The sequence below is a fragment of the Sphaerodactylus townsendi genome, linkage group LG03 (assembly GCF_021028975.2).
Source record: "Sphaerodactylus townsendi isolate TG3544 linkage group LG03, MPM_Stown_v2.3, whole genome shotgun sequence".
NCBI classification, from domain to species: Eukaryota; Metazoa; Chordata; class Lepidosauria; order Squamata; family Sphaerodactylidae; genus Sphaerodactylus; species Sphaerodactylus townsendi.
This window is the reverse complement of record NC_059427.1, coordinates 53,649,404-53,675,409: the sequence shown is the minus strand read 5'-3', so window position 1 is coordinate 53,675,409 and position 26,006 is coordinate 53,649,404. Positions and strand designations below refer to the sequence as shown.

At 42.1% G+C, this 26,006-nt stretch overlaps 1 protein-coding gene across 2 annotated transcripts in view; it reads left to right on the top strand.

Moving 5' to 3' along the window:
• Window positions 1-26,006, top strand: part of FLNB (filamin B) — a 94,020-nt gene that overhangs the window by 48,461 nt on the left and 19,553 nt on the right. The window contains exons 14-32 of one of the 2 annotated variants that reach the window (XM_048488012.1): window positions 948-1,091; window positions 1,371-1,494; window positions 1,720-1,880; window positions 3,422-3,512; window positions 3,752-3,927; window positions 7,401-7,518; window positions 8,335-8,597; window positions 9,583-10,180; window positions 10,491-10,664; window positions 10,784-10,946; window positions 11,580-11,740; window positions 14,890-15,045; window positions 16,053-16,061; window positions 19,985-20,077; window positions 21,647-21,770; window positions 22,243-22,399; window positions 23,119-23,308; window positions 24,734-24,981; window positions 25,821-25,898. In XM_048488012.1, coding sequence (XP_048343969.1) covers window positions 948-1,091; window positions 1,371-1,494; window positions 1,720-1,880; window positions 3,422-3,512; window positions 3,752-3,927; window positions 7,401-7,518; window positions 8,335-8,597; window positions 9,583-10,180; window positions 10,491-10,664; window positions 10,784-10,946; window positions 11,580-11,740; window positions 14,890-15,045; window positions 16,053-16,061; window positions 19,985-20,077; window positions 21,647-21,770; window positions 22,243-22,399; window positions 23,119-23,308; window positions 24,734-24,981; window positions 25,821-25,898 — 3,228 coding nt within the window. The remainder of the gene's footprint in view (window positions 1-947; window positions 1,092-1,370; window positions 1,495-1,719; window positions 1,881-3,421; window positions 3,513-3,751; window positions 3,928-7,400; window positions 7,519-8,334; window positions 8,598-9,582; window positions 10,181-10,490; window positions 10,665-10,783; window positions 10,947-11,579; window positions 11,741-14,889; window positions 15,046-16,052; window positions 16,062-19,984; window positions 20,078-21,646; window positions 21,771-22,242; window positions 22,400-23,118; window positions 23,309-24,733; window positions 24,982-25,820; window positions 25,899-26,006) is intronic. The other variant, XM_048488013.1, reaches the window with a different exon arrangement.

Genomic DNA, 26,006 nt, shown 5'->3' with positions numbered 1-26,006 from the left:
TCAGGATCACAGAGGGTCACATATATTGTTGCCTCATCTCAAAATAGCTGTTACAGGCTAGGCTGAAAGGCAGTGGTAGGCCTGTAGTTTCTGAGCATGTTTCATGGCAGCACAGGAATTTGAACCCTTCCTAAATCAGACTGTAGCCCAGGAATCCCCACCTTTGAGCCTGCAAGGCACTTGTGGAATTTTGAGAAGGGGTAGTTAGTGTCATCATAAAATGGCTGCCATGGGGGCAGTTCGAGTCCAGAGCTGGGAGATTTCAGCGCAATCATCCTATTGTGGAGACAGCTGTTTGCAGATTCCAAGGTGATGACGCTTGACCTGTTATGCCCTTGCCCTAGGTGGAAAAATATGAGTTGGTTCTTTGGGCTATAAAATACTCTCAGGTTTAAGTTCACAACATAAAGGGAACATTTACTCATTGTCTAGCTACAGAGTGGTTCCCAAGCCTGGAGATACAGAAGGTTGTTTATCACCAGACAGAGCTTACTGGTGTGATGCCCCTGCCCTGGATGAGCTGAGTGCTTTGCTAGTCTTTTGGTAGGGAGAGACCCAAAGTTCCCTGTGGCAGACTCTAATCAAACCAGGTTTGATTCCTCACTCCTACACATGAAGCCTGCTGGGTGACCTTGGGCTAGTCAGTTTCCTCAGAACTATCTCAGCCTCATCTACTTCACAAGGTGTCTGTTGTGGGGAGAGGAAAGGAAGGAATGTGTAAAGCTGCTTTGAGGCTCCTTACAGTTGAGAAAAGCAGGATATAAGTCAAGGACAAGCTTCTTTTATTGTGGTATCATTTCTGTATATATATCCAAAAATATGAAGCAATTTTATGATCTTAAATGGACACTGAAATCAATGTTGCTTGGAACAACAAACTGTTCTGATAAATACTGGTGGACTTCTGAACTCCTGTTTGTTTTTGACCCAAACTATTTCTTTTTAAGGATGGAGATGGTGATCCAATTGATATTCAAACAAGGAGCAAGCCAGGTGGAATTTATGCTTGCTCTTACATTCCAACAAAACCAATGAAGCACACGCTTGCTGTCACTTGGGGAGGAGCTAATGTGCCCAATAGCCCTTACAGAGTAAGTAGTTTTAAGCATCTGTAACTGCTTTGACCTCTTGCCATCTGTCACCACACCTTGTGCAACTCTGGTAATATTAGCATTCTTACAACAGTAGTAGCAGAATTTCTCCAAGTAAATGTTGCATAAAGTCAAATCTCATTAAGAGACAATGTAAAATGCGGTTGGAAGCCATGACCGTAGTGGTACATGAAACTTAAGGCACTGAGTAAGCATGTTTGACCTCATTAACTCTTATACCTTGCATGCCGAATTGACTTAAGCCTATTGTGCATCTAGGTCCAGATAGGACAAGGCAGTCATCCTCACAAGGTGAAAGTGAGTGGACCGGGGGTGGACAGAACTGGTCTGAAAGCCAATGAACCTACTCATTTCACCGTGGACTGCACAGAGGCAGGAGAAGGTAAAAAAATGCTTGTTTGTCTGAGTGACTTTGCAACAAACCTGCCATAATTCCTACTTGGTAAATGGGGAGCATTGCTCTGCAGTAGAGGAAACTCTTTGTGGGAAACATCCCAGAAGATGTATGTTTTGTATGCAAGAGACTGGCGGAGCTGTTAAGCTACAAGTGGGGATGTAAGGAAGCTACTGCAAAATGATCAGCTGACAAGTGATTTCTTCCTTCTAGGTGATGTCAGTGTGGGCATTAAATGTGATGCTCATGTGCTAAATGAGGAAGAGCAAGACATAGATTTTGACATCATACATAACGCTAATGATACATTCACAGTGAAATATGCACCACCTGCAGCTGGGCGCTACACTGTCAAAGTGCTGTTCGCTGGAGAGGTATGTAGTGCATCAAGGGAGATTGGGAGCAGGGCTAGAGGTTGCACCAGATCAAATGTGTCTCTAGATGACTGTCTAAAACTTATCTTTTTATGTGTAGGCATTCATATTCGATTGCCAATGTAGCTTTCTGCACCTATTAAAATATTTGTGTTAATTTTAAGTCTGCTTTTTCATTAGAAACTTTCTCTGATGCATAGATGTTGCAATAAAGATGATGTTTGTATTATGTACTGGCTTTTATGATAGTGGAAGTTTGTTAACAGTACCATTCAGGTAATAAGGCTGCCCAGTACCAACAGTCCACAACTAGGGCCTGAATTTTATTGAGAAACCGAATATTTATTGAGAAACTGAATATTCCTCAATCCCCGTATTGGCATTGGAGGTGTTGTCTGGCGCAGAGCTGCAGCTGAGCCCAGCTTGCAGCTCTGTGCTGGCTGAGGCCTCTGAGCCTGGCAGTGGTGCCTGGCACAGAACTGCAGCCAAGCCTGGCTTGAAGCATTGCCCTGGCTGCCACTTCCAAGACCAACTTGGAGCATAGTGGCAGTGGAATTCTGTGCTGCCTTGGTCAGCTATCAGGGACGGGGGTGGGGAGAGGGTCTTGTGTTTAATGTGGGCAGGGCACTTTTTCAACATGATTTGGGATCTGCTTTTTGGCTCCCTGTAAACTGCTATCGTGTGTGGGGAGACCCAAGGTGTGCTGCTAAGGTATTTCTCCAAGGTTCTTTTGGTTCAGCTGTGCCAAATGCCCATCACTATTTGCAACCTTACTTGGATTCATGATTTGGACTTGTGAGCTATACTGTTTTGTAGGTAGGATCCTATTATGTAGTCTGTATACCACTTAATGTGTCATGTTAATACTTATGCCCTGCTTCTCTTTCTTCCTGGTGATTCCAGGCTTCTAACCTCCTAATGCAATAGTTCTTGACTGTCCCATTTGTTGATTGTGCTGACTCACTAGGTGTAATCTGCCTTGAGTCCTTGAGAGAATGGTAGATAATAAATAATGTAAATAAATAAAATAAGTCAGTAAACAAGAACTTTAAAAAAACTTCTAGTTTTGGATAAGCTGAGAATCTTTAAAAGCATGGAACAGGAAATAGAAGTACTATTTAAGCACTGGCAACAGAAAGGGCCAACTTTTGTTTGTCACAAATGGGGTATGAGATCATACAGACATTGCTTAAATGGCCACTGAACTTTTGATATATTTTTATAAGTCTGCCTGTTTAAATGTTACCCTGAAGTCTTAGAAGACAATTTATAACCATGTGGTGCTTATACGCCCCCAAAATAAAAATGGCTTTTGTTCCGTGATAAATGTTACTAGTTAATGTTGGCACCTTTAGAGGGAAAGCAATAACCGGTAAAGTAGTAGCAGTTTATAGAATGGAAGAGGCAAGAATGTAATATGTATTAGAAATAAGAGCTTCTGCCACATGTTGACACTTGAGCTAATTCACTTGCTTTGCCTTACTTTTGTATGGAAAGCTAAATTGCTACTTTCACCACAACCAAATTTTATTGTCTCAAAGGAAATCCCAACCAGCCCTTTCAGAGTGAAAGTAGATCCCTCACATGATGCAAGTAAGGTGAAAGCTGAAGGGCCTGGACTAAGCAAAACTGGTAAGTTTCCTACCAATTTGATAGATGAAATTTGGGGCTATTCATTTGTGGAAACTTTCTGTGCTGTGATGATAAAATGCAAACTTGCATCGAGGCCTGATGCTCGAAAACTAAGCTTGGAATTTGTAGGGGTAAAACTGTCTCTGGTATCTTTAGCACTTCTTTGGCAACCCACAAAGAAGTGTGGGTTTCCTTCTTAGGGTGACTGATTATTCCAAATGCTTTCCCCAACTACTTAGGTGTAGAAAATGGGAAGCCAACGCACTTCACTGTATTCACAAAAGGTGCTGGGAAAGCACCTCTGGATGTTCAGTTCTGTGGACCTCTGTCAAATGCTGAAGATGTGGTCAAAGACTTGGACATAATTGATAACTATGACTATTCCCACACTGTAAAATATACTCCAGTACAGCAGGTAAGCTTTCCTGTGAAATTGGATCGTGAGCTTTTTTCATAACCACAACAAATTTCTGTGACATAAAATGGCAAACTAGGGCTCCTACATTATGTTGCTGATACCTTTCATTAAAGAGAACAAGGCTACTGGCACAGTCTGATCACCTGACTATTTGAATAAGCATGTACCCAGAAAATGCATCCAAAGCTCAATTATTTTGCTCCCATTCCAAATGGTTATTTTCAGCAACTTTGCTTCTGGGAGTTGTCATGGTTGCTGATAGCTTTGTAGGCTTGTGTGATATTCCTTTGTAAACTCTTCATCACATTCAAACTGGCAGCAAACTCAAACCTCACTTGGCAATTAATTCCAGAACAGTTCCCACATCCTCCATTCAATTCTTGTACAGCTCAAGAGGTGGCTTTTGCTTCAGCTTTTGGTACTACGGGTCTGATATTTGTGACTATTACCAAAAGGTGGCCTCTACGCCTAAAACCTGTAGTCTTTCACATTGGCAGTGACCATTTGAGTCTCCTGTCCATCCCAAACAAATTTGAAATGTCTGTACTGCCATGATTCTGCTTTAATTGGATCTTTGTAGCTGTCTCTGGCACAATTCTCGTGAACATTGGCAGGTACAGATGGAAACAAACTTTATGACTTCTGAAACAGTGCTGCTGTGTACTGCAGTGCTTTGTAAAAGCAGGATGTGTTTGAGGGGCTTTATTCTAAAATATGGTTGGAAACCTTAATTCCTGTAGCTTGGTTATTGTACATTCTAAGCTTTTCCAAAATGCATGCTATTTATGTGCTTATAGAAGCTAAAAAGCCATTCTACCCATTACACAAAGTGGTAGAATTCTGGGTTGACTATATTAGATATAGGCTTGTATTTGTGTCGGTGAGTGAACATTATTGGAATCACGGAGGATTACCTGCCTGCTTGGATCCTTCTCCCTAGGATGTATCATGCCTGTTCCTATAGGAACTGGAGTGTTTTATCTACCCAGTGCTTGCCCAAAAGGCCCACACCTCTGCATTGGGTGTCTGAAGACCAAAAAGAGATCTATAAAGTATGCACTTAAAATGGACAGGACATACAATTGCTCAGTATCTAGTGAAAGGGGAACTGGTTTCAAAACTTGCCATACTTTGAGTCCTGTTAGGCTCTGTGTTACTGAACAGAAGTTATCCCCTATCTGAAGGAACAGTATCAACTATTTGGTTTCTACAACCTTTTTCCAGTTTATCAGCAGAGCATGTTCCTCTTCCTCCCTTTCTCAGTTCACATCCCAACTGTCATTTTATATTTGTCATATTCTCTCATGAACTCATGAATCTTGTTGACTCATGCTGATTCATTCAGATTTACGGTTCAGGATTCTTTGCTTGTGGGAAAGTGGCAGACTTACCCTAGCATTATCCCAAATATATCTTCCTGATGGGCTAAGTATGTTGAAAGTGTTTTTTGTATTTTTTTTCCTGTAGTCTGAAGTGGCACAGTCTTGAGTTCTTCCCCCTCATTCTGTGTAACACATAGACCAACTCTGGCACACTGGATTACTTCTGTAACTTAGCCTCTGGACTGGCACTTAGATGAAGGAACTAGAGATAAATTCAGGAAGTTGACTGAGGGCGCTTGGCCAACATTCTGTCAGGGAATGAAAATTATAGTAGGTGGTGTTACTGTTAAGAAATACTGCTGTGTTTGAGCAGTGCACCATATGTACAGCTGTATTTTTGAGGCTGACCTGGCAAGAGCTCTGTTGGGGGAAGGGTGAATGATCAGGCTTAACTAAAGGGGTGGAGTAAGCAAATATTGCAGGCTTTACTCTGTCAAATAGTAAATATAGCAGTGACAAATAGTAGCTATTGAACTACTTAGAGCCTTGAGAAAACTTAACTTTCATTCTCCAACTCTTATCCAAAGAATTAAGTTGTAGAACTATAACATGATATGCACCTTAGTCATGGCAAGTTAATATGTTATGCTTTGTTGGCCCAAGCCCAAGTAGTCTGGCTGAAAAATCTGAATTTCAAAGTGTCTTTTCTGTAGCCTGTTCTGCTCCCTCTAGTTTATTAGTGTTCCACAGAAATGGAACAAAGGCAGCCCAAAGATCCTGGAGGCATTAATCTTGTGCCCATATGGGAACTTTGTAGATGGCTGCCTGGCAGTTTCTAGGCAGTGAACACTACTTGTATCCTGGCACCTAATTAATCTTCTACACAGAAGCAACAAAATGAAACCCATTAATCTTGAGAAGTGAGATTAGGTGCAGTTCAGATGGTAGTAGGCAAGTGACTTAGTAAATGTGAACACCGAAAACTAAATTATGGTCATGTTTTGGTCTGAGGCAGACTTCGGACTGGGCAAGTTCTTATTGTATACAGAGTATTTATCTGTATAGTTTTAGTCTGTTGGGCTCAAACTGTGCAGATTCGCAAGTAAACCTCTGTAAGCCTAAAACCTTCGCTAAGTCTTTGAATCATAAATGGTGCTCCTAACCAATTAAATTTCTTGTTATTAATTTGTAACTTTAAAGGTTCAAGTGCCTAAAATAAGAATATTTTGGGTATGGGTGTCTCTGTGTATAGATCCCAAAAGTAGTACATGTATGATGAGATAGTACTCATGAGATAAAGCCATAATTCGACTGTGTACAACACTTAATTCTACTTCAAAATTCAATTAATGTGTGTGTTATGCTTGATTCTTGCATAACATGCAAACCATTACTTCAGCTAGCTGATGAAATAACTGGCTATTCTTTGAATTTCATGTAACAATGATATTTCACCAGAGCAGGTTAAGAATTGGCCAAAGACAGAGTTGGTAAAACATGGACATGGTTATAGATTTTTAGCTAAAACGCACTAGAGAAGACTAGCGTCTTAGCCAGAGTATATATCATTTAGCCACATGCAAATTCTGATGTTAAAGGTGTGTGCAAACAAAAGCATTTGCTGTCTCTGTCAGAATTCCTGCTACTGAGCATTTAACTGCTTTTTGCTATTGTGTACTTGTGCCCTGTGGGAAGTTGAAAAGAATCTGGAAGTAATCTGGAGCCATTGTGGTGTAGTGGTTAAGAGCAAGTAGATTCTAATCTGGAGAACCAGCTTTGATTTCCCACTCCTCCACCTGAATGGCAGAGCGTTATCTGGTGAACCAGATGTGTTTCCACACTCCTACATTCCTACTGGGTGACCTTGGGCTAGTCACAGTTCTCTCAGCTCCACTTACCTCACAAGGTTTCTGTTGTGGGGAGAGGGAAGGAAAGGAGTTTGTAAGCTACCTTGAGTCTCCTTACAGGAGAGCAATGTGGGTTATAAATCCAAACTCCTCCTCCTCCTAAGGTGCAGTTTCTACTTCCCTGACTTATGAAAGTGGTCAAAGGAAAGTTGAGGAATACTGATGAATATTAAGTATTTGAAGTTTAGGCTACTAATATTGGTCTCAAGTATTGACATTTGAATTTGTTCAACCTCTGTAGGGTAACATGAAAGTTCTAGTGACCTATGGTGGTGACCCTATTCCTAAAAGTCCATTTACTGTGGGTGTTGCAGCTCCACTTGACCTGAGCAAAATTAAAATCAATGACCTGGAAAACAGTAAGTGAACTAATCTGAATTTGTTTATCAGCTCACAATTAGAAAACCAGTGAGGAATGGAATGCAACTATAGTATAATAAGCTAGGTTGAGTGATCCAAAATGAAGGTTCAGCTACCACTTAAGCATCTGAATTTAGAACCACTGTCAACTTGTTGTTGAAAAAATTATGGGGCAGAGCACATTATTGCTTAATATATTACCCTGTAATTGGTAGGTTTGCTTCAGCCTGTTTAAGGCCAATACTTGAAGTGAACGTTACTCATCCAAGTACTGAAGGTCAATTTTGGCTTAATATTTTTACAAGTTCCTTTTAATGCAACTGAGGTATTCAGTATCACTAAAATTGTGGAAGGAAAAGAAGCTTTCCTGATAAGAGTTCTGTTAAATCAGGCCACTTCTGATTTAAAACCCATACCCAAATCTTGCTGAAGCTACTTCTGCTATAATAGCATCAGTGAGCTTTTTAAAAAGAATTAAAGGCCCTGTAGGGGATATAGCTCTAACATGTTTAGCATAAGAAAAGATTGTAATAGCTTTGTCTCACATGATACCGCCCAGGGGAGGGCGGTTTATAAATACAATAATAAATAAAAATAAATAAAATAATAATAAATAAAATAATAAAAAATAAATAAAAAATAAATAAAAATAAAAATAGCTTTGTCTCGCATGAAACCGCCCAGGGGAGGGCGGTTTATAAATACAATAAATAAATAAATAAATAAATAAATAAATAAATAAATAAATAAATAAATAAATAAATAAATAATGTAAAGATAAATTGCTGAAACAGACTGCTTTTTGTCTCTTTAAGGAGTCGAAGTAGGGAAGGATCAAGAATTCCTGATTGACACCAAAGGAGCTGGTGGACAGGGAAAAGTTGATGTGGCCATTTTTGGACCAACACAGAAAGCTTTACCATGCTTAGTGGAGCCAGTGGTAGGCAAAGAATGCAGCTCTGCAAAGTATATCCCAAGGGAAGAAGGGATGCATGTTGTTGATGTAAGTTACGATGGTAATCCCGTTCCAGGAAGTCCATACACTGTGGAGGCTACTCTGCCACCAGATCCATCTAAGGTAAAGGCATTGCTCACCCATGGTCCATGGAATGAGATGTTGGGGTTCTTATTGCTTGAGATATGCCATAGATTATATTGTGTACTTTTAGAAGGAATGGCTTTGGTTATTGCCCTGGGGAATACTAAATTGTGTGTAAATGCTGCATAAAAATGTTCTAGATGTGTTTTATGCTTCTTCTCTATACTATCTTTAAATGTGAGACATGGAAAGAGCTAATAAACTGTTTGCAATTCTTAGATTTGTGCCTAGTTCAGAATCTGTTTTGCATAGCTTAAGGCAGGTTAAAGTAAGTTGATGGAACTTCTTGATAAATGCTTTTAAATCTACCAGAATCTGTTTTCTTAAACAATATGATGAATATGGAAATTAGCACTTGTTTTCTTTTTTGGAGGGTTGTGAAGCTAGTAACTGCAGTCCAGATTTAAGTGTGCAAACCACATTTTAGAATGTATAGCCACACTTTTTAGAATTCATAGGCACATCTTAGAATTTATTGCACCTTCTACTGTGCAGCAAGAAATGTAACACAGTATTGTCACTGATAGCCTAGATAATTGATATACACATCTCAAAAGAATGTATTGTCATGCCCAAAAAACCTGTAGGCTACATTGAACTTTATGTTACTCATGATCAATAAGTTTATTCCTTCTTTTATGTTTCCCATTGAGATAATTTAACTAAAAATCACAATGTAACATCTTGCATATTTGGGGTCTAACAGTGTCCCAAATATAAGTCCTCTAGCTTTGGTTTTGCTAATCAGCTGTGCCCTCCTACTTTCAAAATCAATTAGACTAATGAGAATCAGTTTGATAAGAGGTGGCAGTTGGCTAATGAGGCGAACTATGCCACAACAGTGCCCTTTATATAGATATTACACATTAATTTGAAATTAAGCTAATTTGGCGTTCAGGCTGCTTAAAATATAGGACTGACTGACACTGATTATGGGAAATATGTAAATGTGTTATTCTTCTAGGTGAAAGCCTATGGTCCAGGCCTTCAAGGTGGCCTTGTAGGAAAACCAGCAGAATTCACAATAGATACCAAAGGAGCTGGAACAGGTGGTCTAGGGTTAACAGTGGAAGGTCCATGTGAAGCTAAAATCGAATGCTCAGATAATGGTGATGGAACATGCTCAGTGTCTTACCTGCCTACCAAACCTGGTGAATACCTTGTGAATATCCTCTTTGAAGAAGTCCATATTCCTGGCTCCCCTTTTAAAGCAGATGTTGAAATTCCATTTGATGCTTCAAAAGTAGTTGCCACAGGCCCTGGACTGGAGCATGGTAAAGTAGGTGAAGCTGGACTGCTAAATGTGGATTGCTCAGAAGCTGGACCTGGAAAGCTGGCTATGGAAGCAGTGTCTGATTCTGGTTCTAAAGCTGATGTTGAAGTTCAAGATAACAAAGATGGAACCTACGCAGTTTCATATGTGCCTAAATCTGCTGGGATGCATACACTCCAGATGAAATATGATGGAGAGCCAGTGCCAAATTTTCCTGCACGGGTCAAAGTTGATCCAGCTGTAGACACAAGCAAAGTCAAAGTGTTTGGACCAGGAATTGAAGGGAAAGGTTGGTATTCTTTTAATCTGCTTAAAGGCAAATTCCAAGAAGTGCTGTGAGTTAAAGTAATGGGAATACAGAATGTATGCTCAGATACATGCTTTCTCAGGAAGAATCTTATACTTTTCAAAAGACTAAGTTGCTATTTTGTACATTGGGAGCTGGTTGTAGAAATGCCTTGATAATAATGGGTGGGTGATGTTTGTGAGGACTTGTTCACTTGCACTGGAATGGCAGAGCCAGTTTCAATAAACTGTATGTATGTGTGTGCCAAACATGGCTCCGCTTAGTGCAGCTCTTCAAAATGTTTACTCTGTAGATGTCTTCCGTGAAGCGATGACAGATTTCACTGTAGATGCCAGACCCTTAACCAAAACTGGTGGAGACCATATTGGAGCTCAAATTGTAAATCCCTCTGGAGCTTCCACAGACTGTCTCATCAAGGACAATGCTGATGGGACATATGCAGTAGAGTTTACTCCATATGAGAAAGGTAAATGCTTCTACTTTTTCGCTTCTGGAGGGATTGAGTTTTACTAAGCAATAGCACTGACAACGAGACAGATAGCTTCAGGATGCTCCAAAAGAATAACCTTCTACTTCTTCCTGCAGGTCCTCACACAGTTGAACTGACCTATGATAATGTGCCTGTTCCAAACAGTCCTTTCAAAGTTGATGTCACTGAAGGGTGTCATCCTTCTCGTGTATTGGCTGAAGGAACTGGGCTAAAAGAAGCCTTCACCAACAAACCAAATCCATTTACTGTTGTTACACGGTAAATCTTTTTTACTTTTAATGTGAGATATTCACATGGGAAATTAAGCCATACTTGTTGATGAGTGAAAACATGTAGACTGAATGTGTCGCATCTTTCTTGAAAAATAAAGCTGTCTAACAGACGTGCCATGAGATGAGAGAGCACAACACTCTAAATACTCTTGTCATTGCCACAGATGGTGTTTGCACTATCTGCTGAAGGGACTTGTGAAAGCTCATACCCTTGAAAATCTTGTTGGTCTCTAAGGTACTGCTGGACTCAAATCTAGTTGTTCTATTGCAGACCAGCCTGCTACTCTTTGAAACTGGCAGTATTCTTAACACCTTTCATTGATTTATTTTTTTTTTGCATATGGTAACCTGTGCTTAAGGTCATTGCATATGGTAACCTGTGCTTAAGGTCATTGCATGACTTCAGAATTCTGCAGGTTAAGCTGAAGATGTCGCCACTGAAACTCATATACGTTAAAGGTGCCTGCAATATTTGTCCACTGCTTAATTGACAAATGGCGCCACTGACAGGTGAAATGCAAATTTCGTTGCCGTTGTAGAACCCAACAAATTGGGTTTAAGGGAACAAAGCATTCTGACAATATAAGCATGGTGGTTTTCACCTTTTTTTCTTCTGCAGGGGTGCTGGGATTGGTGGTCTTGGGATAACAGTTGAAGGGCCATCAGAGTCAAAAATAAGCTGTAAAGATAACAAAGATGGCAGCTGCAGTGCAGAATATATTCCGTATGTTCCAGGAGACTATGATGTCAACATAACCTATGGAGGAGAACATATCCCTGGTAAGACCTCAGATTTCTCAAAGATTAATAATAAAGGTTTGACCCATTCTTGTAGACTAGGAATAGCTGAATTTAAAGCCACACACAGCTGTGACTCAGATTGAAGGATGCCAAGAGGTCTGGGGAAAATGTTCTTTCTCTTTAGTTGTGGCTTATTCTGTGGAAATAGGCAGTTGAAGCTTTTCATGGCATGGAGATAAATAACATTTCTATAATTGAATAAGAGCCTGGTTGGGTGGTGCCGATGAACGTTTAACCAATCACCACTCGCTGGTGAGCAACGGCTCCAGTGCATGGGTCTTTGTGGGTGAGGTTTGTGATAGCGACGGCTCCAACTGCTGAGGCACAGAACTGCTCTGATGATTCACTCCCCACTCCCAGCCAATCACTGGGACACAATCCTAGCCAATCGCCACACATGGGTGAGACTCGTGACATCTCCAGCAGACGTGGTTTGGGAGTGAGGCGCCCAAACAGCTCAAACTGCTGAAGTGTGTGATAAATCCAACTGCTGCAGTGTTTGCTGGCTGCCTTCCCGCTACCTTTTCCCCTGGGCCTCATAACTGAAAGGTGGTTGGTTCTTCATTCCCTCCTTCCTTTCCTTCCTCGGCCCATTTGACCAAGATATGCACCTGAGGCAACTTTTTGGGCACAGGAGACAAACCAAGTGCAGATCCTGCACATGGCGGGGTGGGGTGGGGGCAGGATGAAATACAGAGCAGCAAAAGAATAAAGGGTGAGGAAAATAATCCATTGTTGGGAGCAGAGCAACCCCCCTGGGGATGAGAGTGTGTGTATATGTGAGCATGAGAGAGAGAAGCAGTCAGAGAGGGAGCAAAATCGCAAACATTAGCCAAGTGGAAAAGGAAGACAGGAGGGATTGCCCCTCTCAATGGGTGCACTTAACCTATCAACAGTTGTGTGAAGCCCATTTTATTTGTTCATAAAATTTGCTTTACTGCTAGTTCCGTTATCAACCTCTATTAGAGGGACAGGACATTTTTCTCCAGGCCACTTTGGCAACCCTAACCAAACTGGGTGACTAGTTGCAAGTAAGTTGGGAGGATAAAATGGAGGAAGAAGAGAACTGTGCAGTGCAGTGTGCAGAATCTGTTGAAGGAGGGGTATGATAAATGTGTAACTAAGTACTCATTCATAATACATGAGAAAATTAGAGAACCTGAAAAACCTGAAGCTGGAGTTAGGAACAGGCTAACCTTTTAATACTCTGTTCTTGATTAATGTCTCTAACGAATTAGTGGCATTTGGGGCAGCTGCTGCTGTAATCTCCTTATCTATCAAATGCTGTTTGGAGTATTTAAATTTCTAAGTTTAACGGCTTCACTATCGAACTGTTAATCACAGTTTAGTGGTCAGCATAGCTTCCTCGCTAGAAAACTGTCAAAACTTCCTTTATAACGGAGACCTAATTTATTGCCTAGGAAACCAAAGCTTAATATGCTAGGCAGTAATTTAAAATATTTTAGCGGCCTTATAGGTAACACATATTGAAGTAGAGGGTAAAGCTTTGGGGGTTCACTCTGTTAGAAACAGCTGACCTTATTTGGAGTAAATTGACTGCCTTTGCTCTGCCATCATGATGGTAAAGTCTCTGCTTACTTACCTGACAGGATTTTGAGGATAAGAAGGCATAATGTAGATATACTGTCTTCAGCTCTTTAGAAAGAAGGCCAGACTACAGATGGGCAGATCTGAGGAGATGAAGCAGGCAGGCTTGAGTAGATAACACTACAACATAGCTATCTATTGATGACTGCTATGCTCAGAAGAGAAGAGTTTGGATTTATATCCTACTTTTCTCTCCTGTAAGGAATCTCAAAGCAGATTATTAACTCCTTCCCTTTCTCTTCCCACAGCAGACACTTTGTAAAGTAGGTTGGGTTCGAGCAGGGGCAGGGAACCTGCGGCTCTCCAGATGTTCAGGAACTACAATTCCCATCAGCCCCTACCAGCATGGCCAATTGGCCATGCTGACAGCTAAATGAGCTGAGAGTTTTGAAGAACTGTGACTGTGGTTTCCCACAAGCCAAATTATTGGGGGTAGGGAAACAAATTCACTTCACCAGATAAGAGTTTGCCACTGCTGTGGAGGAGTGGGGAACCAAACCCAGTTCTCCAGATTCAAGTCCACCACTCTTAATCACAACATTACATTGGCAGTCACAGATCACTTTGCATGAGTTGGCTTGAATTTAGAAGTATATTAAAAGGAAGATGGTTTAGACTGGCTTGGCTTACACTGAATTTGATTAATATAATTGTCAATTACATTTTTGTCCCAAATATGTATTACTAAAAGTAAAGCCCATTTTAAAATGAAGTAAAATGGGCTCTAGATGGATGGGCAGAGCACTTGTTTTCAAGCCCTGTGCAATGTGGGAAGCTCAGAGCAGCGGTCCCAGTTCTAGCTAAGCCTGCATGGAGTTAGGAACGCTACCTCCTTGTTTCCTAAGCCTTGCATGGCATAGGGAAGAACACAGCCTGCCTCAGCCTGCAGGTCTTAGGAAGGAAGGGAGGTAGGGGGTGGTTGGAATTCAAGGGCTGCAGTTCCAACCAATGGGAGTCCTGTGCACCCATTGGCTGGGAGTTCGTTGTCGGACATTCAAAACCCTTAGTGTATAGGGACTAGCAGATACTGGGATAGACAGTGCTGTAATTTTGGTAGCCTAAGCAGGAACTTCCAGGGAGACTAGGGAGGGTCTAGAAGATTGTGAGGTTGTTGATGCTCTCATTGGGATCCCAGGCCTGCACTGCCATATCTCAAAGCCCAAGACATAATATGACACTTTAAGGTTGCATCGTTGGGGAATGCAGCATAGCCCAATTCCGCGATATGTGAGCTAGCCTGATCTCAAAACGCTTAGGGTTGGCCCTGAAGCTTGTGTACTTGGATACAAAGAATACCAGGGACGTGACTTGGAAGCAGGCAGTGGCATCACCTCTGATTGTCTCTTGCCTTGAAAACCCTACAGCATTGCTGTAAGTCAACTGTAACTTGATGGCAAAACAAAAACCCCAGTTCCTGCCTGAATCATCATTATTTGGACTCCCAAGGGCTATTGGGCTGAGAGTGGCTGCTACCACTAACACCTGTGTACATACTGTTAACATTTTTGTGTCACCTGCAGGCAGCCCATTCAGAGTTCCTGTGAAAGATGTCATTGACCCCTACAAAGTGAAAGTTGCTGGACCTGGTCTGGGAACAGCAGTTAACCAAATCCCCTCAGATAAACTTATTGTCAATACCAGCAAGGAGATAGCCCCGTTACGGTGGCGGGTCAGAGGTAATATGTTCCTTGTCTAACTATTGACGCATATTAATAAATGTGTATTTATATGTGTAATTCATTTGAAGTATATAAATAACATCACTTCAGTGTACTGTTTGCTTAAATTCTTTAAATGACAAGAGTTAAACTAGAAGTGTCAAATGAAATATCAAAGTGTACAGTCTTGAACTAGTAATTTCGTTTAGGGTAACGTTTGAATATTAATAACCATTTCAATGGGTTGAGCAGTTGAGGATCAAGATGCTTCTACCAGCTGTATTTATTGGCCCTATTGGAAAACCAAATTAAATTGAGGCCAATTGTGCAACCATTAAGAACGGAGGGATCTAGAAAGAAGATTTGGATTATATCCTCTTTTCTGCACCGAGGCTCAAAAGAGGCTTACAAACTCCTTTCCTCTCCCCTCTGGCTCAAACATCCTGTGGTAGGTGGAGTTGAGAGCTCCAAAATTTGTGGGCTTCTTGGGATCACCCAGCTGGCGTAATGTTGAAGTGTACAGGCTAATCTGAATTCCCCAGATAAGCCTCCGTAGCTCCTTGGCTGACAGGAGTGGGAAATCAAACCGGTTCACCAGAAATTTACACCTGCTCTCTTAACCACTACGCCACTGCTGCTCCTCTATTTGAGGTCATGTGATTGACTTATGCTAAAATGAAATGATCATCCTACGATCTGTAGTTTAGAATTTTTACGTTGTTTCAAAATAGTGAGGAAGAGATGGACATGCCACTGCAGAAATATGCGGAGGCTGAAAGGTTTTGGACTTAAAATAAGTTAGTTTCTCATGGTATACACTACAAGCGTGTCTCTGGTATCAACTAGCTGAACTGGATAATGTTTGCCGTACAGGTAGGGTTCCAGATGTTAATGAAGTCATGATAACCATTAGAACTGATCAAATGTTGTATAGGAGTAGATTGTGGGTGAGGATGCTTGGCTGCCTTTGGCTCCAAAGCGTGTTAGGTGCTTGAGAACTGAGTAGAAATACTATAAGGAGGTAGGCCCAGCCTGTAGGCTAAGGAGGCTCTGGTGGCTGGAGCAGGGCCAATTCCAAAAGAATTGAGAGATACGAGTAGGTGAAGAAGAGTAAGAAAGAGCTTGGAGTTATATACGCTGCAGAGACTACAATCTCCTGACGGCAAGCACCTGTGAAATTGGGTGGGGCTGAGGCTCGAGCTGTTCAGCGGATGCCCAGCTGGCGCTGTGTTTGGAGTGCACAAGCTAATATGGTTCACCAGATAATTCTTCGCCCTCGTGTCGCCAACTCGCGGAGGCATATATTCGAGGTACTTCCCCAGAAGCCACTCTAAGCTACGTTTCACAACGACTCCTTATGCCGAGGAGCTGCGCCAAAGCAGGAACTCAGAAGGCGGTGTGGAGTCTCACGGCCAATTGGCGAACAACTTATAGGGCGTTATGAAAGCCTATGAGGTTGTCACGGTATTTCTCTCCTCCCTGCATCTGCTAGCTCCCGCTTGACACAATTGGCCCCGGTTGATGCGATCCCTGCCTCTTTGGTGGAGGGTCTTAAATTCTCAATTGGCAATTGGCTGTGAGGCATTCAAGAGCTTCTTTGCAGATAAAATTCAGCGTCTCTCCGCCGGACCTTCCGACCACAATTGGATACAGTAAAGGAACTTCGAGAGCTCCTTAAGCCGTCTTTGGGTCCAAACTTGACGGTTTTCCCTTACCCAGCTGGCGAAGTCCGATGTTGACAGGGCCCTAGCTGCTGTTAGACCTACTTCAATATCTGTCCTTCTGATCCGTGCCCCTCCCACGGCTGGATAAAAGCTTGCCGGGAGGAGTTACCGCACATTACCTGTTGAATATAGTCAACTGCTCCCTTTGAGCAAGGAGTGTTTCCGGGTGGGTTGAAGGAGGAGGCGATGGTCCGCCCATATTAAGCACCGTAACGCTTTAGATCACTGGAGCGATCTGGCCACCATTACGTCCCGTTTGCCAACTTGTCGTTCCTGGGAAGAGGTAGTTGAGAGAGTGGTGTTAAAGGGAGCAGCTTCAGGGTTTTCCTGGAGGGCGATCATGCTCGATCCCCTTCCAGTCGGTTTCCGTTAACATGGGACGCAGATACCCTCATCGCTATCACAGATATGCTCCCGCGTACGGCCGGGCTTAGGATCGGGATGAAAAACAGCTTTGTGTTACTTGACCTCACAGCGGCGCTTTGATGTGGCTCCATCATGACCTTTTGTTGATCCGCCTGGCAGCGTACCTCTGGAGTCGCGGGGCACCGTCCCTTCAATGGATTGCCTGTTTTCTCCAGAGATTACGGGTCAGCAGGTGTAGTCGCGGGGGCGGAGCTTCCCCAAGGAGCTCCACTTAGCTGAAGGGTTCCCCAGGGAGCCGCTTTCCGGCGCAGTTAATATCTATGTCGACCCCTTGCTCAGCTGGTCGCGGCGGGCGCTTTGGGCTGATCTGTCACCAATATGCGGATGACGCAGCTCAGTACCGATGGATGGAGAGGGGACGAACTCTCTCTCCGCCCTGAACCATGAACAGAATTTAAGTCGGCCGCTGGTTGGGACTTGAGGCAGGAGCAGGTTAAAGGCTTTAATCCAGCAAAGGCGGAGGTCCTCTACCTGGGCAGGCGAGACTCCGAGGATTTCCCGGCAGCCTTCTTATTCTAGGAAGGGGTCACTTCCTGGCCCCGGACATCACAATACAACAGCCTGAAGTCCGGGCCCTGGACTCTGCCTTGACAATGGAAAGCCAGGTGGCCCATATGATTCAGGTTGGGCGCCTTTTTCATGAAGCCAGGCGGCGCTGTTGGCCCTATCACCGACGACCTGGCCACCGTGGATCCATCGCGACGGTCACCTCGAGGCTAGATTACTGTAACTAAAAGCTTACGCCAGGGCGCATGTATTGATCCGGGAAGCTGGCTGGTCCAGAATGCAGCGCACGGCTTCTGGCAGGTGGTGATTATTCAGATCATATATCGCCCTGTGCTATACCGTCTGCACTGCAACCGGTGCGGAGTTCGGATGCGTCTTCAAAGGTGTTGGTAATAACCTTTAATACCTTAGCGGCATGGGGCCCCTAACACCTACGGGACATGCGACACTCATATGTCCCACGAATAGGCCGCTACGGCAGCGTGTAGCTGAACTGCTATTGACCCCGCCATTGCCAGCGATCGCGGCTGGTTACAAACCGGAGCCAGGGCCTTTATTCTGGCCCCTACCTGAACAGAATACTTTCACCTCATCAGTCCGGCCCTGAGATTTCTTGGTGAAGTTCCGCAGGGCCACAAAACAGAGCTATTCCACGGGCTTTTGGAGAAACTGGCCAGCCGGTTTTGCCCCCACTGGAAACATCGGAATTAAAACTGAGGGCTGCCATTCTCCATCCCTTGTTATTTCCGGGTCGGGCCCACTGTTGATTCTGGCAAAGGGCGCCGCGGCCTCTTTTCCTCTTCTATTATTTAATTCTCCCTTTTAGCCTTGGGATTGGGCGCCCGTTTTTACCGTTTTATTGGTTTATTGTTTAAATTGTATATGATTGTTGCTGGATTTTAAATGTGTTAATTTATGCTGGATTTTAAATGTGTTAATTTATGCTGTTGGAGCTGCTGTCAGAGAACAGCCATGTTGGAAGCCGCCTCGAGCCCCTTGGGGAAGAGGCGGCCTATAAATTTGAAATATAAATAAATAAATAAATAAATAAGCCTCTGTAGCTCAAGTTGCAGAGTGGGGAATCAAACCCGGTTCTCCAGATTAGAGTGCACCTGCTTTTAACCACTGCACCACACTGGAGGCACTTTTGATATTCTGGCTAATATTCAGTGGTTTGAACTATCAAACTAGCCAAACTGTAGCTGAAAATGGAGTTCTTACGCTACACATGACAACCAAAAATAAATTCTGCGAATATTTGAAATGGTTTGGCTTTAACCTGAACACCTGCATTTTGAATTCAAAGCATAGCTATGCTACTCTTTTTTGGTTTTGGACCAGGAACTTATGGCAGATGTGTTTGTCCATACCATCAAAATGTATTTTATTTGCTGCCATCTGAAGACTGATTGGATTCAAGTACAAGGAAGCTTGTGCTACAAATCTGCTGGTTTTTAAGGTTCCACAAAACTTTTCTTTTTCCAAACAAGTTTTGGAATAAAACTTGCTCAATTTGAATATGATATTGCATCCCTTTCAACTCTGGCATGCTGTTCATAGTCAAAAGCTGCAGTATTTAGTATCTAATGTGTTGGGGTTCAAAGACTGTGAAGATAGTTGGCATTGAATAGTAGCAAAGAGGCACCTTGTGTGAACCCACAGCTTCTCGGCCTTTTGGCTAAAATCAAGTGTGTGTGTGTGGCATTGCAAAGTATTTGGTCTGATGATAAACTATGCCCTGCCACCTATTGCTGAACTCAATTTGATGCTAGTACGAAATATTTGATAAGTGTTTGCAGAGTTTGAAATTAGAAAATTCAAGAGCAAGATAGTCTATCTGAATTTTCAGTTGCCTTCAAAAGATCTGGTTAAACATCTTCCTTGCTGAGGCCAGAACTCTTCAAGAATGGTGCTGGGTTCAACATTGTTTGACTTCTAGGACTGGTCATATACTTCCAACTGAGTTTGCCAACTCTAGGTGGGGTAGTTCCTGGAGATTTGGATGGGAGGAGGGGAGTGGCCTTAACAGGTATAATGCCATGGAGTCTACCCTCCAGAGCAGCCATTTTTTCCAGGGTCGACAGGACCTCAATTCCAGGAGATCTTCAGGCTCAACCTAGAAAGTGGCAACTCTTAACTGGAATGAATGGCTATGCTGAATGTGACATTTGGAACTAACAAGGCTGTTGCATGTAGAGCTGTTTTAGCTGGGCTCTATTATTCCAAACTAAACATCTCTTACAAGTGACAACTTAGAGGTCCTCATTCAGATAACTAAATTAACAGTCTTTTAATTCTAGCTGATGAGACGGATTCCCAGTCATGGCGCAGTCCACTGAAAACAATTTCAGATTTCTTTAAAGGTGACCCACAGGGTGAATCTAACGAGACAGGTTTGAACTTTCACTAATACCTGTGCTTACAAGAAATCCTCAGTAAGCTTTATAACTATAAATTGCTTCTCTCAATTGAGCTTTCCTGCATTGTGGCTGCATTACTAATTATTCAATTAAGTGCTCCTCTGCTGTGATGTTTCTTGAGGAGAGTCAGTTTAAAAACTTCACCTCACTAGACCTATGACTCTTCACTTCCCCACTTAACTGGGGTTACAGTTAGAAATAATATTGTGGAACAGAATTTGGCTTGACTATGATCCCCACCATGCCTGTGACTAATAGCTGTGATATGAGGTAAACTTCTGACAAATTACATTTTCTTTTTTAAGAAGAGCATCTGGATGAAGCTAACTTGATATTTTTTTTAACCAGGTAACAGAGATGTTACCAGATTATGATTACCAAGGAAAAGCTTTTTCCAGACAGTCTTTGATGACAGTGTTACATAAACACATCATTTTTTTCTTACTGTATTTGCTTAATTTATCTACCACTTCTCTTCCCAGTGGGGAACCAAAGTGGCTTACTATATTATCCTCTTATATATTTTATCTTAAAACAATCCTGTGAGGAAAGTTAGGCTGAAAGTATGTGGCTTGTCCATGGTCACCTAGCAATCTTCCATGGCAGAGTGTGGATTTGAACCTGAGTCTGACATTCTTAACCATCACATCACATTGGCTGTATGACACTTAATTTGCCCACACAGTATAAAGAGCCTTAATTAAAATTCTTATTCTCATTCCTTCCTCCTGTGTAGCAAACCCACTCCTTAGCTGTAACCTTCCAACTGTCAAAATTCCAGGGTCAGTTCCTAACTGATCCTGTTCCTATTGGCAGTTGGAGCTCTGCTCTCATTGGCTTCTCTGCTGCTGGCTGGTTACTCTTCTAACACACATGCCTTGTCTGATCAACAGGCATTTGTTTTCGCCTTCTCATATTAATTGTGGCTCCGAGTATGTCTAATCACAAATAACTAATGGTCTGGAATGGCTGCAGGTATAAAAACCTGTGTATGTTGACTGTCAAAAGTAAGCCTTATTTTTCCAAATCATGATCTAACAGATCATGTAAAACTTAGGAGGTGCTTGCAAAGCTTTGCTTTTCTCATATATATTATTTAGAATCATGATGAAGCATAACTAAAATCATTAACAGTTTTACACTAACAAATGAATTAGGTGCAAAACTACATCCAATAGTAAAACATGCTGTCTCAATTAGAATTGTTATACAAGTATGTCCAATAAGAGACCTAAACAGCTGTCTAATTTTGGAACAATAAATAGTTCCATCCACCCTGATAGGGGCTCTTAGCTTATAGTTGTCGGAGCTGAGCCAGCTAAGGAACTGCTTATGATTTGCCTTCAAATTGGTGATGTCACAGACTAGGGTTGATGGGGACAAATTAGCTTGCCTGATCAGACCATAATGCAGATGTTTGTGTAAATGGCTTGCAAGGCTTTAAATTAAGTGTGTCCATACTTTGTATCGTTTCAACACTGATGCTTGAGTGGAAATCTGGCTGAATACATTATTTTAAAAGTAGCCGTTTCCATTATTTAGGCTTGGCAGAACCGGTTAATATAGTTGACAATGGTGATGGCACTCACACAGTGTCATACACACCTACGCAAGAAGGCCCATATGCAATATCAGTAAAATATGCGGATGAAGAGATTCCTCGAAGGTAAGAATTTCTGTCTGGGTTTTTGGGTGAATGAGCTCGGGGAGAACAAAGCAGTCATGCTTTGGGAAGATGGCCAATAGGACTCTCTGTGTGAGATTGGTTGCTTTTTAGTAATACAAGGCCTGTTACCAGCACTTTCCCCCTTAGTGTTCAAGAGGAAAATGCAAGATATGTTAAAAATTATTTAAAATGAATCAGCAAAGTGCTGTGTGCTTGCAGATTCTTCATTGCCCAGTGTTTGCTTCTGTAATATGGAAATGAACCAACAGGCATTTTACCCTCCTCTCATCCTGATCCCTACACACTAATAGTTAACTTTTGGATTTGCTAGTTAATGCAGTGTCAATGGCAGACAAGTACATTTTGTGTAACCTTGAATATTCATCATTGTCTTGCAGTATGATGTCTACTATGCTAGTTGTTAATTATGTGAATTGCCATGGGGGAAATTCACTGCTCTCCTTTTTAATAGCCCTTTCAAAGTCAAGGTGCTTCCAACATACGATGCCAGTAAAGTGACAGCTAATGGGCCAGGACTTAGCTCCTATGGAATTCCAGCCAGCGTGCCTGCTGAGTTTGCAGTGGATGCTAAAGATGCAGGTCAAGAACTTCTGTCAGTAAACATAAATGTAAGCCATCTTCTCCCTCCTGAGTTTTACTTAAACGTGGACAGTTTTTGTACAAGATCACTCAAAATTGTAGAGGATCTAGGATCCTCCTTAGTGATATGTTGTAGGAAATCAGTAAATGTTAAATAAAATTGGTATAGCATAGACCAGCTTTTCATACTACAGGCCTCTAAGACTTTCCTCAAAAGCATCTATTGCATCGCCCCCACCTCCAAACATACCAAAAGCATCATATGGTATTTATTTTGAATTATTTTCAGGCAAAGATTGTATATCTGATCAAGGATGCAGTAGATGTGGAGCACATGATAATGGGAACATTTCTTTGCTTTTTCAAGTACTTTAAATTAGGCCAGTCTGCAGTTTCTATCATGGAGGAGCATGTACAAGATTTTCTGAAGCAGTCAGTACCTGCTTTGGAGCTAATCACAGTCTGTTCAGTGCTCCATTTCCAAGCAAAGTCTTGCAACTGTTTTGCAAGACTCAGAGACTACAGTGTCTTACTGCCATGACATTTTTTCTTAGAGTATTTTATAGACAGTAACGCCCATATTTTTATGATGCTACGTTCTAATGTAAACTGTAAATGAACTTCCCATGTTTCAGTCCCATGACTTTCTTCAAAAGCTTAATATCCATAATTTATCTGATAACTCTTGAGGACTTCAGGTATTTCAGCCCGCTTCTCATTTATTTGTGATTTCCCTTTGGACAACCAGGACCAAGAAGGCAAGCCAAAGAAGGCTCACATCCATGACAACAGTGATGGGACTTACATTGTAACCTACATCCCAGACAAGACTGGTCGCTATTCCATTGGTATTAAATATGGTGGAGATGATATCCCCCTTTCTCCATATCGCATCCGGGTAACACCAGCAGGAGATGCCAGCAAGTGCCTGGCAACAGGTAGGATTCTGTATTCCATGCTTCAACTTCCCAGGCACTATCTAAGTAAAAAGTGAGCCTAGTGTAACTGCATGGAGACCAGAGAGATCCTATTAAACCTCTCTACAAACATAGTGATTATAAGAATTGGGCTAAAATAAGCATTGCTTGCTGTTCCTGCCTTATGATTGGAACAGTAGTTTGGGTAGACTACTTGTAGTATGCTTTTATGTTCCACTTATGCACAGTCGGTGTTCAGTGTGCAGTGGAATCAAAGGTAGTCTGAACAGCAGCTGGTTAAATTAGTCACACCATGCATCTTGACAGAATGGTGCATTACTGAAAAAGTGGGATGAATTTGGTGACACAGGAGCTTTATTTCACGGATAAGGCTAATCCCCCTCATTTCGCTCCCCCTTAAGTGGGAGTACTGCTTGAGTAAGGCAAAGTTGCTGAAAAGAGACTTCAGTTTCTTGGCTACTCTTCTGATTGCTGAGTAGGGCCTGTGACTAAATGTCAGACATGTATATGCATGCAGGGACACAAATTTGAGCACTGAAGCTAAAGGGATTGCTTGCTGTCAAGTGCTTGCTGCAAGACATCCTGCCTCTCTGAGCTCAGAGTTAACTTCTACAGAAGTCACATCCTGACTAGAAGCTTTGCTTCAGGAACTATGGAGTTTATGGGAAAGCATGACCTTGTGCCTTGATTTTCCTCCAATCTCTTTTTCACTAAAGCCGTGTCTGCATACATGTGTTATCAGTTACCTCTCACCTGCTGTGTGATCCTCTTTTAGCTTGAGGGAATTGGCGTGAAGGTTCAAAAGAAAGAGAAAGTGACTACAGGGTGTGTTCATCTTTCCTTGTAAACTCCCATGGCAGTGACACTGATAATAAAATATGGTAATAGGGATCTGTAACACTCATATGACAAAAGGTAGCCTTGTTACTTGAGAAATACAAGAACTTCTGCCACTGTACTAGTAGTTCTTTTTACCTAAGTCTGTCCTAGAATAAACCTCACCCATATAGTGTTACACTCCTATAGAATAGCTAGTTAATCCATTTGACATCTGCTTTAAAATACTTACAGTGCTTCTAGATGTACATCCTGAAGTAATCTCTAAAGGCTGCAGCAAAACTGTTTGGCAGTAGGAATACCTTACTAACAAGAATGGAAACATGACTGCTGCAGTTCAGGGCTCACTCCTAACTTTTCTACTTTCCCATGCAGCAAATACCTGAGTGGTGGTTCAGTGTGAGGTCAGTTTGTGGGCTTGCTTGTTTCTAAACATTTTAGGACCATTCCTTGCCTCCTACAGAACTAGGGTTATAGCTGGACTGTGATGTTTAATGATGCAGACTTCCAAAAGCAAACAGCATCCCTTTTACTTGGCTGAGGATATGGATAGTGGTTCTAACCCTTGTGATGCTGATTCCCTTCCAGGTCCAGGCATTGCAGCCACTGTGAAAACTGGAGAAGAAGTTGGCTTTGTAGTAGATGCTAAATCTGCAGGGAAAGGTAAAGTGACATGTACTGTCCTAACACCAGATGGTGCAGAAGCTGAAGCAGAGGTTATTGAAAATGAAGATGGGACATATGACATTTACTACACAGCTGCTAAACCTGGAACCTATGTCATTTATGTCCGATTTGGTGGTGTAGACATTCCAAACAGCCCCTTCACTGTTATGGTAAGAAAAATGGAGTTTTATTTCTTGTTATGCTTTTTGTTTCAGGGGATCACCTTGCGAGGTGAATAGCAAAGACTCCCCCTTTCACACACACACACAGAGTTCATTCCTGCTGTCAGAGCAGTTGCTTCTCTTTTCTCTGGTTTTTAAAGTTGTCCACAACCTTTTGGGAGCCAAACTGGCCTGGGACCACTAGTTGCCAACTACTTTTTAGTGTCATACTCCTATCGGTGATCTGCTGGATGACCTGTTGTACAATGGTGGATCCCCTAGTTGGATAGAATCTACATCTGATTCCAGTTAGGAAAGCTGTCTAGCTGTAGGACCAGGATTGTAGTCCAGATTCTTCATCCCAATTGCCTTCCTTCAATATAGCTAGAGCTGGAACTAGAAGGGACCTTGAACTTGCAGACCAAGTTTATCAGAGTGGATTGAGGGAGTGTTTAGTAGGGTCTTCATCTTTGGAAACTGATGACCCAAATCTCAATTTGGTTACTCAGAAAGATAACACCTGGCAGACCAGCTACCTTTAAATGCCTTCTAATTCTTGTCCCTCCCTCAAGAAATGGTAAGGTTGGAGAAGGAAGTAAGAGACAGGAAGGAATGGGCCATATTGTGCACTTGGAAGCACTGCAGTAGGCTGTAAACCTAACTTTTTCTGTGCAGCAGTGGTTTGCTTGAAAGTGGCATTCCACAGTTGGTATGGCTAGTGCCACTGCTTTGTGCAAGGATAAGATAAACTCCAAAGTTGTCCACATATTTGATCTAACTTGTGATATACTCTTTATGAAATCGATGAAGTAGGTGTTTCTTAAACTATACCTTTTGCTACTAACCAGGCTACAGAAACAGATGACGTTGCAGTATTATCTCAGGAGCCACTAAATGCAGCCTGTCCCCCTGGATTCCATCCCTGGGTACACAATTTTTACACTTCCTTCCGTGTTCCATTCAAGAAATAGTCTGCTTCTTCAGATTGCTTATTCTTGCTTTCCTTTGGTCATAGCTTATCATTGATCAAAATG